Source organism: Rhinopithecus bieti, unplaced genomic scaffold, assembly GCF_001698545.2.
Source record: "Rhinopithecus bieti isolate Rb0 unplaced genomic scaffold, ASM169854v2 scaffold_35885, whole genome shotgun sequence".
Classification (NCBI taxonomy): domain Eukaryota; kingdom Metazoa; phylum Chordata; class Mammalia; order Primates; family Cercopithecidae; genus Rhinopithecus; species Rhinopithecus bieti.
Window position 1 is genome coordinate 622,986 of NW_016815776.1, and position 17,220 is coordinate 640,205.

The window sequence follows — 17,220 nt, forward strand, 5'->3', positions numbered from 1 at the left end:
ATAATGCCATAATTTCCTGGGGAGGAATTCAAAGGGAGGGAGTCTGAAGGCCTCTGGCAGGAAGAGGGTGAGTCTCTAGTTAAAGCCAGGTCAGGCTGACTCCATACTGTGTCTTCTATTCTCCCTGCTGCTATTCTTTACCCCACAAGCAAAGAGCCTGGAAGGTTGGAGGGGACAGGAGACATCTATCTGAAGCCATGGGGTAGGGGAAACCTAGGCCTCGATGAGCAGGCTCTAAATTCAGCAGCACTTTCCTTATGAGCATGCAAAATACTTCTTCAAGGAACCAGAAAGGTCGCTCAGAGAAACTGATGGTTAAGGGCCAATTGGAAAACTCATTAGAATGGGAGCCATCTCTGTGTCTGCCCCTAGGTCCTGCTTCATTACCTGGAGGACTGCTTCTGTACACCTCGCTATCAGGGGCCCACACTCCCTGAGAGTGCCCATTCTCCTCTTCATCTTAGATTGTAAACCAGCATCAGAGGCAGAGGCCTGGCAAAGGCCCATTACTCACTTTTAATGAAACAGCCAGGGAAATAAATTGGCATATGTTCGCAAAACGGCTCATCAAGGTGAGTAATTATCTTCATGACTGCGGCAGTTTACCCTCCAAAGAAAGAATTTGCATCTCATCTCTCACTGAGCCGTGGCTCTTCAGAACTAGGGCAGGAGGCCAAGTAGAGATTGACCACTGAGCACAGATACCTCCACTTGTCTAGTCTTGCTATTCACCATGGACTTGTCACTCCCCAAATTCCAAAGCTTTTATGGAATATGCTGCACAACTGATTATATAGAAAAAGAAACCCAGAGGAGACAAATACAGAGAAGTTGTTCTATATTTTATGGAGCGGTGTGTGCACATGTGTGCCTCTGTGGTAGGGACAGGCTAGCCATTTCACAGAGCCTGTGGGAGAAACTATCAGGGAATGGTTCTGACAGGTTCTACTAATTAAAATTACCTTCTTCTTAGTTTTGAGCCAAACTTTAATTAAAGTCCTATATTTCCTCCTTTACTTGCTTGTGCATTGACATTGTGGCCTGTACAATTATCTCGTGGTGTCCAGGTATGTAATTGTCTTTTCCCCATGTTTTAGCATTTTAGAGGGAAATTATCTTATTATTTTTTCTGTCTATGAATATTAGTTCTGTCTTCCCAGACTAATCCTAAGCTACTTAAAGACAGGGACGAGAGTGTCTCCTTGGCTTCTAGCCCTTATGGCATCTGCCACAGTTGCAGGGTCCAGAAGACAGTGCCATAGAGTAAGTTTCTACCTGGTCTCAACATCAAGAAGTGTTCAGTTTCTCCTGAAGGTGTACAAGCAGGTGGCTGAGGCTATTTTCCTCTAGACATTGGCTATCAGGAGGTACAGAGCTATTTTGTTGCCCAACCCTGGTTCATGGCATGCTTTGTGCACCAACTTCACCCTTGCTGCCACTGGATTTTCTATTTTTTTCCACTAGATGATGAGCTGTATGTGAACAGGCCCATGTCTATTTTGAGTTCCACTCTATCTCCTTTCCAGTATTCAGCACCATGCCTGGCACTCAATAAATAATTACAGAGTGAATGGAGTTTGAATTTGGCAACTTCTGCGTCTTTGTGTGCTACTTAAATCTTATTGGAAACAAAGTAGGAAGAACATACAAACACCCACTAATAATTAAACAATGTACTTGGCAAATAATTACACTTGATTTTAGGTGTTGAAGGTGTTGGAATTTACAGTAACAGTGGGCTGAGTTTGTTGGGCCTCTGGTTGTGGTGTTTATACTACAATGAGTTTTCTATTCATGGTGATGGGGAAATGTCCAAATGGCTTTATAGGAATGCTTTCAGTCTTGCTCAGTCTGGGATTACATTATCGTGGGAGGGTTCTTTCATTCTTCATTCTCACTGGGGTTGAAATTCTCAAAAAGGACATTGGCAAGAGCTTTATAAAATCCTAAATGAGGCCGGGCATGGTGGCTCACGTCTGTAATCCCAGCACTTTGGGAGGCCAAGGTGGGTAGATCATGTGAGGTCAGGAGTTCAAAACTGGCTGACCAACATGGTGAAACCCCATCTCTACTACAAATACAAAATTAGTTGAGCATGGTGGTGCACGCTTGTAATCCCAGCTCCTCAGGAGGCTGAGGCAGCAGAATCACTTGAACCCAGGAGGTGGAGGTTGCAGTGAGTGAAGATCATGACATTGTACTTGGGCGACAAGAGCACGACATTGTACTTGAAGCGACACTGTCGCTTGGGTGACAAGAGCAAAACTCCATCTCAAAAAAAAAAAAAAAAAATCCTGAATGAATCTATGGTTTAGAAGGTATTTCAAAAGTCCAACCTCCTCTGTTAGCATCTCTTCATCTGGGGGCAATAGGGCTGGTATTACGACTTACTACATAGGAAAGAGACCCAGATATGGCCAAGCTGATGGCATGACTCACTTCTGGATGACAACTGGAAAATTTGACCAGGAAAACAGCCATCTTCAGTATCCAGATGTGTGGCACTGTGAGTTGTACAGACTACATTGAGTGAATAGGTTTCTGAAGTTTCCTGAGGGTGTTTTAGACATGGCAGGGCTGCTAATCAGATAAGGCCATTCCCTCAAGTATGGGACTGAGTTCTGGGTTATGGAGCTTAGACCGAACATGGCAAGGGAGGCGCAACTTGCCAAGCACATTCAGAGCCCTTTTTGGGCCTTCAGAGTGGAAGTGGTGGATTTGTTTTCCTGATCCCACGGGGGTCCTCTGAGGACACTCACCATTTCTGTCGATGGCAAAAGGCACATCTGTGGTGACGATTTCATAGTTGCAGATCTGGCTGTACTGGGGGGAGCAGTCCTCATCAACAGCCTCCACCTGCAGAATGCTGTCATAGATCTTGCCCTCTGTCACAACAGCCTTGTAGGCTGGCTCTTTGAAGGTGGGAGCAAACTCATTGACATCCTTCACCTGGATATGGACCACGGCCCTGGGACCACACACAGAAAGGAAGAGATGATGGTAAAGAAAGAGTCATACCAACCTCCTGCACCTCCTGGGGGCACTGACTGAGGTCCCAAGGCCAAGTGAAAGGAGAAACCACGAGCTGGTTGAGGCAGTTGTCTGAGTCCCATCCTTCCTCTCACTGGAGACTCTCTACTTGCCCTTGCTCTAACACTGTGAGATGAATCCATCCCAGAGAGACTTTTATGCCCTTCCCTCTGTCCCAGCTTTAGGCGACAGGTTTACTGATCATTCCTCCCTCTATTCATCCATTCCTTCATTCAGTAAGAATTTAACCCCTCTTACTCTGTTAGGCTCTAAGATGAACTTCATAAGGGAGAAAGCAGTGACAACCCACAGTGAAAAGTGCTGTGACAGAGAGCAGTTTCTGGCACTGGAGAGGCCCAGGGAAAGGTCTTGACCAAGTCTGCGGGGGTGGGCTGGCTTAGGGAAGGCTTTCTGGAAGAAGTGACACCTAAACTCAGACCTGAGGGTGAAACAGGAATATCTTCCAGTGAAGAAGGGGCAGTAGAATATTCCAGATGTAGAAAGCAGACTGTGAAGATGCCTGCATGGGACCAGGAAACTGGTGAACAGTTGAGCAAAGCTGGAGCACCATGGTGTGACAAGGGGGTAAACATATCTGAAGAGCAGCATGTGAATGAAGTGGGGTGGGCAGGGGAAGGAGGGGCATCCAGAGGGCTCTGTCAGGCCACTCACTTGTGTGACTTTTTCCAGGCCGTCTCGCGGGGCCCAGCACCACAGTCATAAGCCTGGATGATGAAGGTGTACTCCTTCTGCAACTCACAGTCAATGGGGCTCTTGGCACGGAGCCAGCCCTCTCCTGATGTCTTGTTGAGCACCACAGCCTCAAAGGGCAGCTCCTGGCCATGGATCTTGAATGCACAGATTTCCCCTGCAGAAGAATGGAAAACAGTGAGTGGGAATACTGAGAACAGCCAGATTGAAGACAGTGCTTCCATTGGACCAGATTCACAAACTCAAACCCTCCATGCAATTTCTTCCATGCACATACTGTGGTCCCTGAGCTAGCACCATCAGCATCGCCTGGGATCTTCTCGAAAATACAGAATCCCAGGCTCCACCCAGACCTCCTGAACTGGATCTGCATTTTAACAGGATCCTCAAGTGATGGGTCTGCTCACTAATGCATGAGCAGCACTGCTTTTCTCTTTCCTTTACTCCTGGTTTAAACACTGCCTATATTACTGCAGCGAAATTCCCTCTGCCTCCTCCACTTCTCCATTTTCTGTCTCCAGCTACTGTTTCCCCTTCCAAGCTGCAGTTTTCTCTTTTGAAACAGTGGGAGTGAGTCTATGTGAGTTCCAGAGTTCCAGAGCCCCTGTGGAGCCTGAAAAGCTAACATCTTATAGAGCTGAACATGTTGTGAAATTAATGCATTTCTCTCCTTCAGCTGGGTTAATGTTTATTATAACTATTTCTATGCATTAAAATTATAATGCCATGAGAATATCTCTTTTTTTCTCAATCAATGCATATTTATTTATTAAACCCCAACTGCATGCAAGACCTGTAGTAAATGTCTTGAGAAGTGCTGAAAATTTGAGACATGTCCTCTTTCCCTATCGAGAAAATTTACAGACTTTAATTAGAGAAAAGAGTTCAGCTATAGGCTTCAAGGCAGCAAAACAGAGGCCAAGAGCCCAGAGGCCTAGATTCACATTCCAGGCTTGCCAGTTACTAGCTGATTGGCTTAAATCAAATGATACTGACTGTTTGGGCCTCTACTGTGTCATCTGTTAGATGGTCCCAGAGATGGTGGTGGGGTGGGGGGCATCTACCCTAAAATGCTCCAGCCCTGGTCTGACACTGCCTCAGCTGCACTGCTGAGGCCAGGGAGGGGCAAGGGTGCCTAGGGTGCATCATTTAATGAGGCTTTGCGCTCAGGGTAACTCAGGCACCTTCTTGCCTCACCCTAGTCCAGGTCCTGCCCAACTATTCATAAGAGCTGACCCAGTGAAGAGAAGGGACGAGATGATTGCATGCTTGCTCTGCACCAGGCACCAAGCTTTGTACCCCTTCCCAGAGAACCTCATTTGACCTTCACAAGAGACCTGCAAGGCAAGTATTTTATATCAATTTATTCAAATTTTTAAAAAAGGAAGAGAAAAATCAGAAAGGTTAAATGTTTGCTCAATGTCACAGAGCTAAAGTTAAGTATTAAACCTAGGTATGGCTGATTCCTAAGTCCATGTACTCTACCCCACCACACCATCTCCAAACAGCCCCATAACTTCTAAGGAACCACCCCATGGATTGCCTGAAGAAACTGTCTATATTCCAGTTCAAGTCTCATTCAGGAAAGAAATCCTCTGATTTACATATAGGAATCATGCCATGATCTCTTACTAACAATGTTTTCCAAGATGTTCAATCAATACCAATCTGACCTTTATGCTTTTCAAAAAAAAATTTCATTGATCCTCAATTTCATTATTAACATTCCCTTTTCACTACTACCCCCATCTCCCATCTTCCCGCCACCATCCCTCCTAGCCATTTCTCAATGTATTTGTGGAATAAATGGACAAGACAGGTTATGGACTTGGTTCCATGAAGAAGGCTAGTTCCCATTCACTTCTGTTTTTTGGGATCACTTGACATTTCTGTACTGCGCATTCTGACACGTTCTGCAGCCTCTAGGGCAGGAGAATAGGGTTTCTCAAATTCTCAAGTTTAATTCCTTCTCTAAATTAGCAGGTTGAATAGATGAACCTCTAAAGTACCTGCCTTGTGATTCTCTCCCAAGATCAATGCCAATATGAGAATATTATCAACAAATGTGTCTAGACTGTTTCTGGGGCATTCTCTGGAGTGCCCAACCACTGCCATGGTTATAAGCTAATCAGACCATTTCTCTTTGAAGACTCAAGTTAAACCTAGAACAGATGAGTGTAATCTTCTCTTGGAAAGATCTGATCACAACTAAAGTAGTTTTCAAGACGCAGAAATCCTTAAAAACAGTAAAGGAGAGGAGAGAGGGAAAGAAGACAGAGAGGAAAGAGGAGATACAAAGGGAAGACAAGATAAAGTTTAGGTGACATATTTCCATCTATGGAACAATTCAATTCAATAGAACTAATTTTTCTGAGAGCTAAGTCTCAGGCACTGTGCTAGGCCTGGGGACACAAAGACTTATATTATATTAAAATATAAGGCTGCTTTATCCTAAAGTACTTCTTACCTAGTAGAAATGACAGACAAGTAAAAAGGACAATTGAGACCCACTTCATTTTCATCAAAACCTAGAACAGAACCTAACATTCATGTCCCTCTCATTTATCCCACCTCTTCACCTGACACTTGTGTTCTGGTTGCAAAAGCATTCATTCATTTATTCATCCACCTCATAAATACTGATTCTTCCCATAAATATTTTTTAGGCACTATGTGCCAAGCACTGGTAAAGCAATAACAAACAAAAATAGACCCAGCCCTGGCCTGTAAGCTGCTTGCAGTCTGGTAGGAAGGGAAATAAGCAGTCAAATAATCAGTACCTGAAAGAAGGATGGTGGTTGTGATGAATACATTGAAGGAGAGTTACGTGGTACTAAAAGTATTCTGACCTTGTCAGGCAAGGCAGGGAGGGTCTCCCTAAGAATGTGGTGGCTTAGGACCCTTCAGCAGAAAGGAACATGGTGAGTCCAAGGGACTGCAGGTCCAGTGTGGCAGGAGTGGAGGCCATGGGGCAAGGCCAGCTTCACAGGCATGTGACCTAAGAGCCACCCAGCGTCCTGTGCTCAGCAGCATCCTGAGCTTGGTTTTAATCTCTGCTGTCTCCTGATTTTTTTTTTTTTTAAGACGGTCTTGCTTTGTCACCCAGGCTGGAATGCAATGGTGTGATCATAGCTGACTGCAGCCTCAAACTCCTGAGCTCAAGCAATCCTTTCAACTTAACCTCCTGAGTGGCTGGGGCTACAGGTGTGTGCTACCGACAACCAGCTAAGTTTTTTATTTTGCAGAGATGGGGGGTCTCATTATGTTGTTCAAGCTGGTCTCGAACTCCTGGCCTCAAGCCATTTTCCTGCCTTGGCCTCACAAAGTTCTGGGATTACAGGTGTGAGCCAATGTGCTCAACCTTGAAGTTCTTAATAACTTTATCTTAACCTCTGTTTTGTGAATAAAGTGTGATGGGACAATGGAGCATGTTATGAGCGGAGGAGAAGGCTGCAATATGCATGTCCACCACGTCTTGCTGCCCCATTTGCATATAGCATTCAGAATTCCCATGGACCCACAACGTGTGGGACTTCAGTGGGACTCAGAGTGAGAACAAGGTAATCATGTTATATCTTCAACTGAGTAAGTAGGAAACTGACCTCCCCAAGAGGCCACACTTTCCCTTTGATCCAGAACTTGTTTCAAATGCAAAAGAGAGAATGGAAAACTAAAAATTGTGAACAACCAAGGAACCCTATTGTAGCCTTCCTTATTCATATTACATCCTGTATTAGCCAATCACTTACACTGAAAATGATGGTAGAGAGGAAAAGGGAAGATCAAACAACCCATTGCTTTTTTTTTCTTCAGGCTGCCCTTGCTATCAGTAACCTAAAGGTAGAGAGTAATATTCACATGAACATAAAGATGGGGAATAGACACTGGGGAGTACAAACAGGTGGAGGGAGGCAGGGAGGCAGGGGCAGGAAAACTACCTATTGGGTACTACGCTCACTTTCTTGGTGACGGGATCAATCATACTCCAAACTCTAGTACCAAGCAATATACCTTTGTAACAAACCTGAATATGTACCCTCGGAATCTAAAATAAAAGTTGAAAAAGGAAAAAAAGGAAGTGAAATTAAAACAGTTGAGTTTGTTTTGTGTAGTATTTATACTGTTGTGATAAGAATTAAATACATATGTATACATGAACTATAAAATACAAATTCTGTAATTTTGGTATTCTGCATGCTAGCTAAATGCTCTTATATTTGTATTTTAAAATGGGCATTGCATAATAGAAAAGGTAAAATTCAAGCTAATAATTTCGAGTTTTAAATATATCTTTACTTAGAACCATATCAAACAGAAGATTTAAAACATCATGACAAGTTGAAACAGACTTCTGGAAGAAAGGTCCCAGGACGAAATTCTAGATAAATTCTAGAAATTCTAGATAGATAGAAGATATTTAAAAAACCAGTTCTCAGTGTCAGTGTAAGACACATTAGGCTGTCTTGTGTCTTATACAAGAACTTTTTTTTGTGAGGCCTGTCACTAGAATTTGTTATTATACTAACAGAGCACTACAGTGGGAGGAGGATATATTTAAAAGTAAAAGATCAGACCTAATGGTTTTCATATAAAGATATCACTTTCAAAATCTTGCCCTCTAATATGCTTTTGGGTGGGAGAACTACTACTGTGCCGGGAATTGTGTGTGGACAACACACAGATGAGCGTGGGTGTGAGGCTAGCCATGGGCTGCATGGAAAAGGAGGCCAGCAGCACCAGGCCACCAGGCCTTGGCTGCCATCTCACATGGGCTGTGGGCCAAGGTGGCTGAACTGGGGCTTCACCAAGAGTCCCCTTCAGGGCCAGATCAGAAGATGAGCCCCTGCTGTGCCTGAGTGAGACATGACCACTCCAGACCCTCAGTCCTGTGAGCAGGTATCTCACAGTTACCTGCTTCTCAGCAGAAATGCACCTCCTAAGACACTGGCAGAAGTTGGTGTAGTTGTCTTCTAATACCTCACATAGGATTCTGAGGGAAATCAGAATCCCTTAACTTGATTTTTAGAGCACATTTTGCTCCTTCCTTTGAATACCTTTGAACAACAAAGTAAGTTAATTCAATTTTTTAGATGAGGAAACTGAGCCTCAGAGAGAGTAAGTGTTCATCCAAGGTCACTTTGACAGCATAAAGCCAACTAAGGACTAAAATCTTGGCATCTACGGTCAGCACACTTGTTGTTCTTTCATGCAGCTTATCACTTACTGGGTGAGTGTGACATTCTAGGACAGTGGTTCTGAGTGTGCTCTGTCAATCTCTGACATCCCCAAGATACTTTGTAAGGGTTCAAAAAGTCAAAGTGATCATCATATTAATACTAAGATGTTATTTGACTTTTCATTGTGTTGACATTAGCACTGATGGCATAAAAGCAATGGGGAGTAAAGGTGCTGGTGGCTTAGTGAGTGTCTAACTGCATTCTTTATCACAGCATACATGTAGGGGGAAAAAGCCAATTTCCTTAAGAATGACTTTAATGGGCCGGGCGCGGTGGCTCAAGCCTGTAATCCTAGCACTTTGGGAGGCCGAGATGGGTGGATCACAAGGTCAGGAGATCGAGACCATCCTAGCTAACACGGTGAAACCCCGTCTCTACTAAAAAATACAAATATCTAGCCGGGCGACGGGCAATCGCCACAAAAAGTGACACCAACCAAAACTAAAGAAAATACCGAGGGTGGCGGGCGGCCTGTAGTCCAGCTACTCGGAGCTGAGCAGAGAGAATGGGCGTAAACCTGGGAGGCGGAGCTTGCAGTGAGCTGAGACCGGCCACTGCATCAGCTTGGGCGACAGAGCGAGACTCCATCTCAAAAAAAAAAAAAAAAAAGAATGACTTTAATGATGCAGTAAACTATTATCAATTTTATTAAATCACAATGAGTTCATGTCTTTTTAATATTCTCTGTGATGAAATGGAAAGTGCACTTTAAACACCTTGGCATGGCAAAGTATGCTGGCTTGTGTCTAGGAAAAGCACTTGTGTGATCTAAATTGTGAACTGAACTAGGACCTTTTTTCATAAAATGACATTTTTTACTTGAAAGAATGATTGACAGACGAACTATGTTTATTCAAACTTGAATGTGTGGCAGACGTTTTTTGAAGTAAGCCTGTCCCATCAAGAAAAAGAACTGAGAGTATTTGCTGTCAATGATAAAATTGAAGCTTTCAGTTTGGGGAAGCCTGTGTCTGCCACAGGGATTTTAACAATTTACTAATATTTCAATACTTGTCTGCTAAGATGGGTAGTGATGTTAATGAATGTGACTCTTGATGTTGTATAATGAAATATATCAACTTTTGAAGGATCCACTTAACAATGAACCAGTATCTTTCAAACAACAAAGGGATAATGTCACACAGTCATGTACGAGTAAAAGATTCAAAGTACAAAAAACTTTCATAGATTTTAATGTAACAATGTACAATGGACTGAATGTTTATGTTCTCCCAAGTCATACATTGAAACCAAATCACCAAAGTGAAGGTATTAGGAGATGGAGCCTTTGGGAGTTAATTAGGTTATGATTTGTGCTCTTATAAAAGGCTCCAGACAGACCCCTCACTTCTTTTGCCATGTGAGGTTACAGTGAGAAGGTGCTATCTATGAGGAAATGGGCCCTCAACAGACATTGAATGTGTCAGTGCCTTGATCTTGGACTTCTCAGCCTCCAGAACTGTGAGAAATAAATTGTTGTTCTTTATAAGACACCACTCTAAGGTATTTTGTTATAGCAGCTTTAATGGTTGGAGACAGTGTATAAGTTTAATGCAATTTCAGATTCATTTCTACTTAATCTTTAAGAAATCTACAATGTTATTAAAATACCACTTCCTTTCCAACTACTCACCTGGACGAGGTCATATTTTCTTCATATACTTCCACCTAAATAACATATCACAACAGGTTGAGGGCAGAAGAAGATATGAGGACTTAGCGGTTTTCTATTAAACTCAATATTAGGGACTGCAAAAATGTAAACAATGCCACTCTTCTCACTAATTTTTTTTTTTTCCAAAAATATATCTTTTTTGTCAAATTATGTTACTTATGTTAATATGTATTGAGTTTATTGTTGTTATTTTTTAAATGAATGAATAAACATTTGAAAGTTTCTCAGTTTTAATTTTTGATATAGTAAATATTGGACATGCAGATATAACCGACATAAAGAAAAACTCTTGAGAATCTTTCATAATATTTAAGAATGTAAAGTGGTCATAAGACCAAAAAACATGAGAACTGTTGTTTTTACAATTTACCAATAATAGTGTCCCCCCAGCTCATAATTCCATACCCTGCTCCTGATGCTAAAAACATGACCCATCACCTTGCAGAGTGCTCCCAACCTCAGAGCAGCTCAGTTTGCTTTGTATTCTACAGCTAGGCCTTTGTAGTAAGAGTAAGAAGAATTGTATGTCCACATAATAAATTGTTAGGGGGTTGGGGAAATTATTTCCACATCTCTATCCAAGTCTGGCCCAGATGGGCTAGATTGAAATCTTAGTTACACCATTAACTACCATGGGACTGTAGGGAAGTCACTTACCCTTCTGTGCCTGTTTCCCCACGCGTAAGTGGGATGGTACTAATAGCAGTTAACTCATAGGGTTATTGGTTACGGGGAGGATTAAATGAGTTAACACATGCTAAGCACTTAATAGTGCCTTGCATGGAGTAAGCACTGTGTAATTGTTAGCTCTTTTCCCTGTTATTATATTGAAGAAAAGTCACACACCTCTGGCAAACTCCCTGTTCCTGTTTAAGAACTGAAAAGGCTGAAGGTAGAGATCATTTCAACATCAGAAATATTTTGAATGCCATATGTGTGACATTCAAACAATCTGACTCCTTGAAGCACCTTGCACCTGTCAGCCACAGTTTATTACACACATTTTTTTTCCCTGAATGACAACATCCTGTGCATTTTCATAATCTCATCCAGGGCCAGCACTGCTCCCATAGGGAGAGTTTAGGGAGGGGGATGTTTTGTTTGACTGCTTTTGCTCATCGCGGTGATGGGGGATTGCTAATGGCAGTCACTGGGCAAGAGTCAAGGTGCTAAATATCTTGCCCTAAGCAGATCAGTCATATACTACCAAGAAGCATCTCACTCCAGATGGTTATAGGGTTCTTTTGAGAAACACTGAACTCAAAACATGAAGGTGGTCTTTCTGGAGCAAACACCTGGCCAAGTCTCTGCTTCCAGGTTTGAGGAAATAGTTGGCTCTTATAAAGCCTTCTCCTTCAGATTGGTGAGGTCCCTCCAGACAGATTATGGTATCATCTGCTCTCAGCTGCACACTGTCCTCTCTAGTACACAGGTGGCAGACAGTCAACACTGACCACACTTGCCAGAGGGCCGGGTGGATGAAGTTTTTAAAGTCCCTCTCTACATGGGATCATCTGTAGCCACTTTAAGCATAATAAGATGGGGAAGGATAAGTGCTAATCACATCAAGCGGTAATCACGTCCAGAATATCACTTTAGGGCTGAATGTAGAACTTTAAACTCTCCCAGTTCAGATTAAACACTTAAAATCATCAAAAGTAGAAAGCTAAAGGGAAACATCTGCAGGATGTTATATAGGGTGCTTCTTCACGTGTCTGGGTTGGGGATACTCGGACAGGCCCTGCTGAGTTCCATCTCTGCCCTTCTCAGCTGTGTGACCCTGGGTGCTTCTCAAGTTTCTCTTTATTACAGCTGGATAACAGCTGGATGCCTAATCCTGAAAGTTCCACGAAGCTACAATGACACACTAAATGTGGAAGAGATGTGGGAAATATAAAGGCCTATCTACTTTTTATTATTACAATTATAATAAATCCTGCCTTCTGGCCTACAAGCAGCTAGGTGCATGGTGATAACTTACCTCGGTTCCCGTTAAACCCCAGAGGGAGGGGCAGTTTTCACCATTTATAGCTTTCTTTTTACTTAGAATTGAGCAAAATAAAACATATTCTTTTATTTTAAAAGTCATATTTCTAAAGCTTTGTGCCAAGATCAAAATCTCCCTCTTTTGGAAGATTAACATAGCAGTTATTATGTTTCTGAAAAGCAAATAAAGGTGATTCATTTTTTTCTTCTTTGGCAATATTTGTTGGGTGAATACATGATGTAAAAACTTACTTATATGCTGAGAGACTTGGAGAGGTCCCTGTGACTCAGCTAGTCATAATTTGGTCAAGTAGAGCTTGAAATAATGGTCTGCCTGGTGCCCAGTGGTTCTGGAATTAAAGGAGTCCAAGTACAAAAACATACTGTACTCATTCACTCAGCAAACCATCCCTGGACATAAATAATATAGTAAGAACAAAATGAATAATCATAACAATTTACAAAAATCACTGTAGTTCACACTTATTCAGGGTTTACCATGGGTCAGGCACTTATTTAGGGCAACAGTGAAAACAGCCTACATCTCTATGTGCCCTGACCTGCCTGGGACTGGAGATTTGCATGAATCAGAAACCAGCTCTGTGTTTGCAGACAGCAGAAGGAGGCAGATGGACAAAAAGTTAAGTGTAATGAAGTACTGCCAAGGCTGCAATAGGTGTCGTTTCTGGGTGTTGTGAGAACACAAAAAATGATGGCTTAATCTTGCCTCCTAAATACTTCCAGAACTAATTGCTTTCTTCATGTACCCACCACAGAGATGTGCTATAGCTGCAAGAAGGAAGGAGTTTCAGCTTCTGAAACTGATTCTGCTGAGACAAAGTGTTGTCCTCTGGACACTATCATGTCCCTCTCTTTACAATGGCATTTCAGTGCTTATATTTTAAAATATTGCAGGTAGTATAGGTCAGTGCCTAAAAGTCAGGTAAACCTACATTCAAATCCCAACTCTTCATTTGTCATCTTCATAACTTTGAAAATGAACCATACCTCCATATTCCCATCTGTAAAATGGGAATAAAACCATCATCCTCCTATGGTCATCATACGACAATCAGAATAGAACTTTCTTTTTCTAAACAACTGAGAATGTAGTAAGTCAGGGAGTGGGTTGAATGAACTTTTTATAAACTAGCTTTATAAAAAGCTAGTTTAATTGTCAGACAGTTTTATGAGCAAGCCAGCACAAAGGGATGGCAGACAAGCCCAGACAGGCCCTTCCCGGGTTCTGCTATTGTGCCCTTTCCCTTGTTATAGACTCTCAGCCCTCCTGCTGATGCACTGGTTGATTCTGAGGTGCCTACAATTCTAGTCAGGTGTTGGCAGATGCAAAGAGGAGGAAGAGAGCAATGAAAACACTTGGAAAAGGATGATGATGACTTCGTAATATCTAAATTTTTAATATTTGCCAAGAGAGCATTTTAAACCCAGTGTCTCAAGAAATACTACCCTGGACCCAGTTACAAGATGTGGATAAATCGCTTTCCCACTGTCAAGCAGGAGTAGAGAATCTTATTAAACAAGGAGGGGATTTTGTTTGCCCACAGCTTTCAGGTGATACATTAGTCAAACCCCTCCATGATCAATACTTGGATCCTACCTTGGTTAACTCCTACTTGTCCTTTAGGAAAATAATAGACATTGAAACACCTTGGAGAGTTAAAAAAGTCCCATACAAATATAATGACCCTTTACCATGTCCAATCATCGCTGTCAATGACATCTCTGTAAGCAGCCACCTCCTGTAAGGAGGGAATCTTAGCAGGGGCATGGAGGTTCCCAGAAGCCTAAGGGAACTCCATTCAGGGACTTACAGTTAAGTTTCAGAAACAGAAGCTACACATAGGCCCAAACAATTAAACGTATTTGAGGTTTTTTGAGTGTCAATGAGCTCTCCAGATATAGGGGTTGAATATTGCAGCCTCCTCAATTAACCAGAGGAAGACAATATTCAAATAGAATTGGTGCGAATCATGCTGACAGGTAAAATCTTTAGAATCTCTCTCCCCCCTTTTTCTCAATGTCCAAACGTGGGGCTGAGATGAGGCCCCAAAGTTGAACCAGTCAGAAATTTACCCAAAGTCTTTGTCCTCATCTGCTATGGTTTGAATGTTTGTCCCCTCCAAATTCATGCTGAAATTTAATCTCCAGTGTGGCAGTGTTTAGAGGTGAGGCCTTTAAGAGGTGACTGGGTTGGGAGAGGTCTGCTAATTCATGGATTAATGAGTTAGCAGGTTATCATGGGCGTGGGACTGGTGGATTGATAAAAAGAAGAAAAGAGACTTGAATGACAGTACTCAGCCCTCTTGTCATATTGATGCCTGTGCTGTCTCAGGACTCTGCAGAGTCCCCACCAGCAAGAAGGGCCTCACCAGTTGTGGCCCCTCGACCATGGACTTCTCACCCTCCATAACTGTAAACAAAATAAGTTCTTTTTTGAAAAAGTTACCCAGTTTCAACTATTATATTATAAACACCAGGAAATCAGACTAAGACACCATCTATTTTTTAAATTTATTTTTTTCCTTCCTTCTGAGTATTTCTCATCATTTGTGTCTTTAGGAACTTAGATAGGCATGAATCGAAAGCTCTTCCTCAAAAAACAACTTTTTGAATACTCTATGTCTGCACGCTTTAGTGCAGAAGCCACTAGCCAGAATGTGGCGTTGGAATGCTTGAAATGTGACTAGTGTGACCAAGAAACTAGAGTTTAAACTTTATTAAAATTTTATTTTTTAAATTTAAATTTAATAACAGACACTCATTTCAGTTACTGGAAAACTTTCAAGTATATTTGGTTATGTGAATCAATTTTCAACTATAAATTACATAAACTCTAAGTATAGATCAAATATTTCTGATAAAACCTAGAGTCCTATCTGAGATGTGTTAGACTGTAAAATATACACAGGATTTGAAAGACTTTTAAACTAAAATTAGAATAGAAAATTTCTCATTAATAATTTTTTATTTGATAACATGTTGAAATAATATTGGATATTTTGGGGTTAAACAATTTATATTACTAAAATTAATTTTACCTATTTTTTTAAATGCTGCTGCTAGATAATATATTATACAAGTATTTGTATAGTTTGAGTAATGTTTCTGTTGCATACTGCTGCTCTACCTAATCAACAGCACATATCATTAAAAGCTCATAGAAATAAACGTAAAGCAGGGAGACTACATTCTACAATAACCACAAAATTATTCTATTTTATGCTCACTTTTGTTTTCTTGGCATTATTTCTAATATTTAGGATAATGCTCCCTCTTAAAACAACAGTGGATTTGACCTTCTTTAGATCGTTCATTCACATTTAGCTTCAGTTCCCAAACTTCTGGTTATCAGGTCTTAAATTATCACTGCCTCTTAATAATTGCTTAGGTGGTATTGTTATAGTATATAAACATATTTAAAAATTTTTTAAATATTACATTTTAAAATAATAGCATCTTGGTCACTTTCAGAATCCAGATGTAGGTACTGAGAAATGACTTTCACTGATTGACTATCAGCTAAGGTGGAAGTCTTTTGGCAATAGGGTTCTAGTTCATAATTTGCTTAGTCATTCCATTATGATTCTTTAAAAAGAAAATCTGAGTATTCGAAAATAAATTTAATATTATATTAGTATTATTTTAATAAAATCACTTTATGAATTATATATTGCATATCAAATCATATCATGTTAATATTCTTATTGCACTAGTTCTAACTAGAATAATTAAATTCATATAAAATGTCATGTACTGCACATGTTTAAATGAAATCTGGGGACAGAGAGCAAGCAAAGTGACCTGGGGAGTTCAGCCTCTGCTGTGGATGAGTAAACACACTGACCCTCTCACAATAGCATCACAAACCTGGAAAAATACCGCCCTCTCCACCCCCCACCAAATACTGAAGGACTCTAGGGAGTGATTAAAAATAAGGCAGATGTTGGTGGGGGAGCTGAAACCTGGAGGAAGCTACTAGGGATGGATGAGTTGCTGTTTTGATCCTTTGCTCTGAGGGCAGCTGCAACCCTGTGGTACAGCATGGAGGCTAAAACTTTGATAGAAAGCCTGTTGTCTTTCTGGCAGGCAAACAGGATTGCCTGAGTGTGAGAGGGGAATCCTGGAGAGAAGATAGCCAGGGAAGGGGAGGCCCAAATTCCCTGTTTAAACCATTTCCAAGTCTCTGGCTGGCCCCAGTCCCCTGCATGTGGGGACAGACCACCAGCCCTTTGAACCAAGACCAGAACTGCTGCCCGCGGCAGGCAAAAAGACAATTTGCAGTTTGAGTGTAACCAAATTAATGGTCTGTTAAAACAAAACATTAATAATTTTTGGAGGACTATGACAATTTAGAGTGTTCTCATTATAACATTCAAAATATCCAGGATACAATTCAAACTTATTTGACATGTGAAGAGCCAAGAAATAGGACCTTTTCCTAAAAGGCCACCCCTGAGATAACTCAGACGTTTGGATTCTCAAATGAGTACATTAAATAAGTTCTCATTGGTATGTTCAAAACACTTGAAGGATAAGTGGATAAAGTTAAAGGGAGAAGTA

General features: G+C 41.4%; 1 protein-coding gene across 1 annotated transcript in view; it reads right to left on the reverse strand.

Moving 5' to 3' along the window:
- CLSTN2 (calsyntenin 2) overlaps nucleotides 1-17,220 on the reverse strand; it is a 634,893-nt gene that overhangs the window by 155,510 nt on the left and 462,163 nt on the right. The window contains exons 3-4 of the mRNA XM_017853677.1: nucleotides 3,703-3,898; nucleotides 2,760-2,968 (exon numbers count right to left, since the gene is read on the reverse strand). Of these exons, the coding sequence (XP_017709166.1) occupies nucleotides 2,760-2,968; nucleotides 3,703-3,898 (405 nt within the window). The remainder of the gene's footprint in view (nucleotides 1-2,759; nucleotides 2,969-3,702; nucleotides 3,899-17,220) is intronic.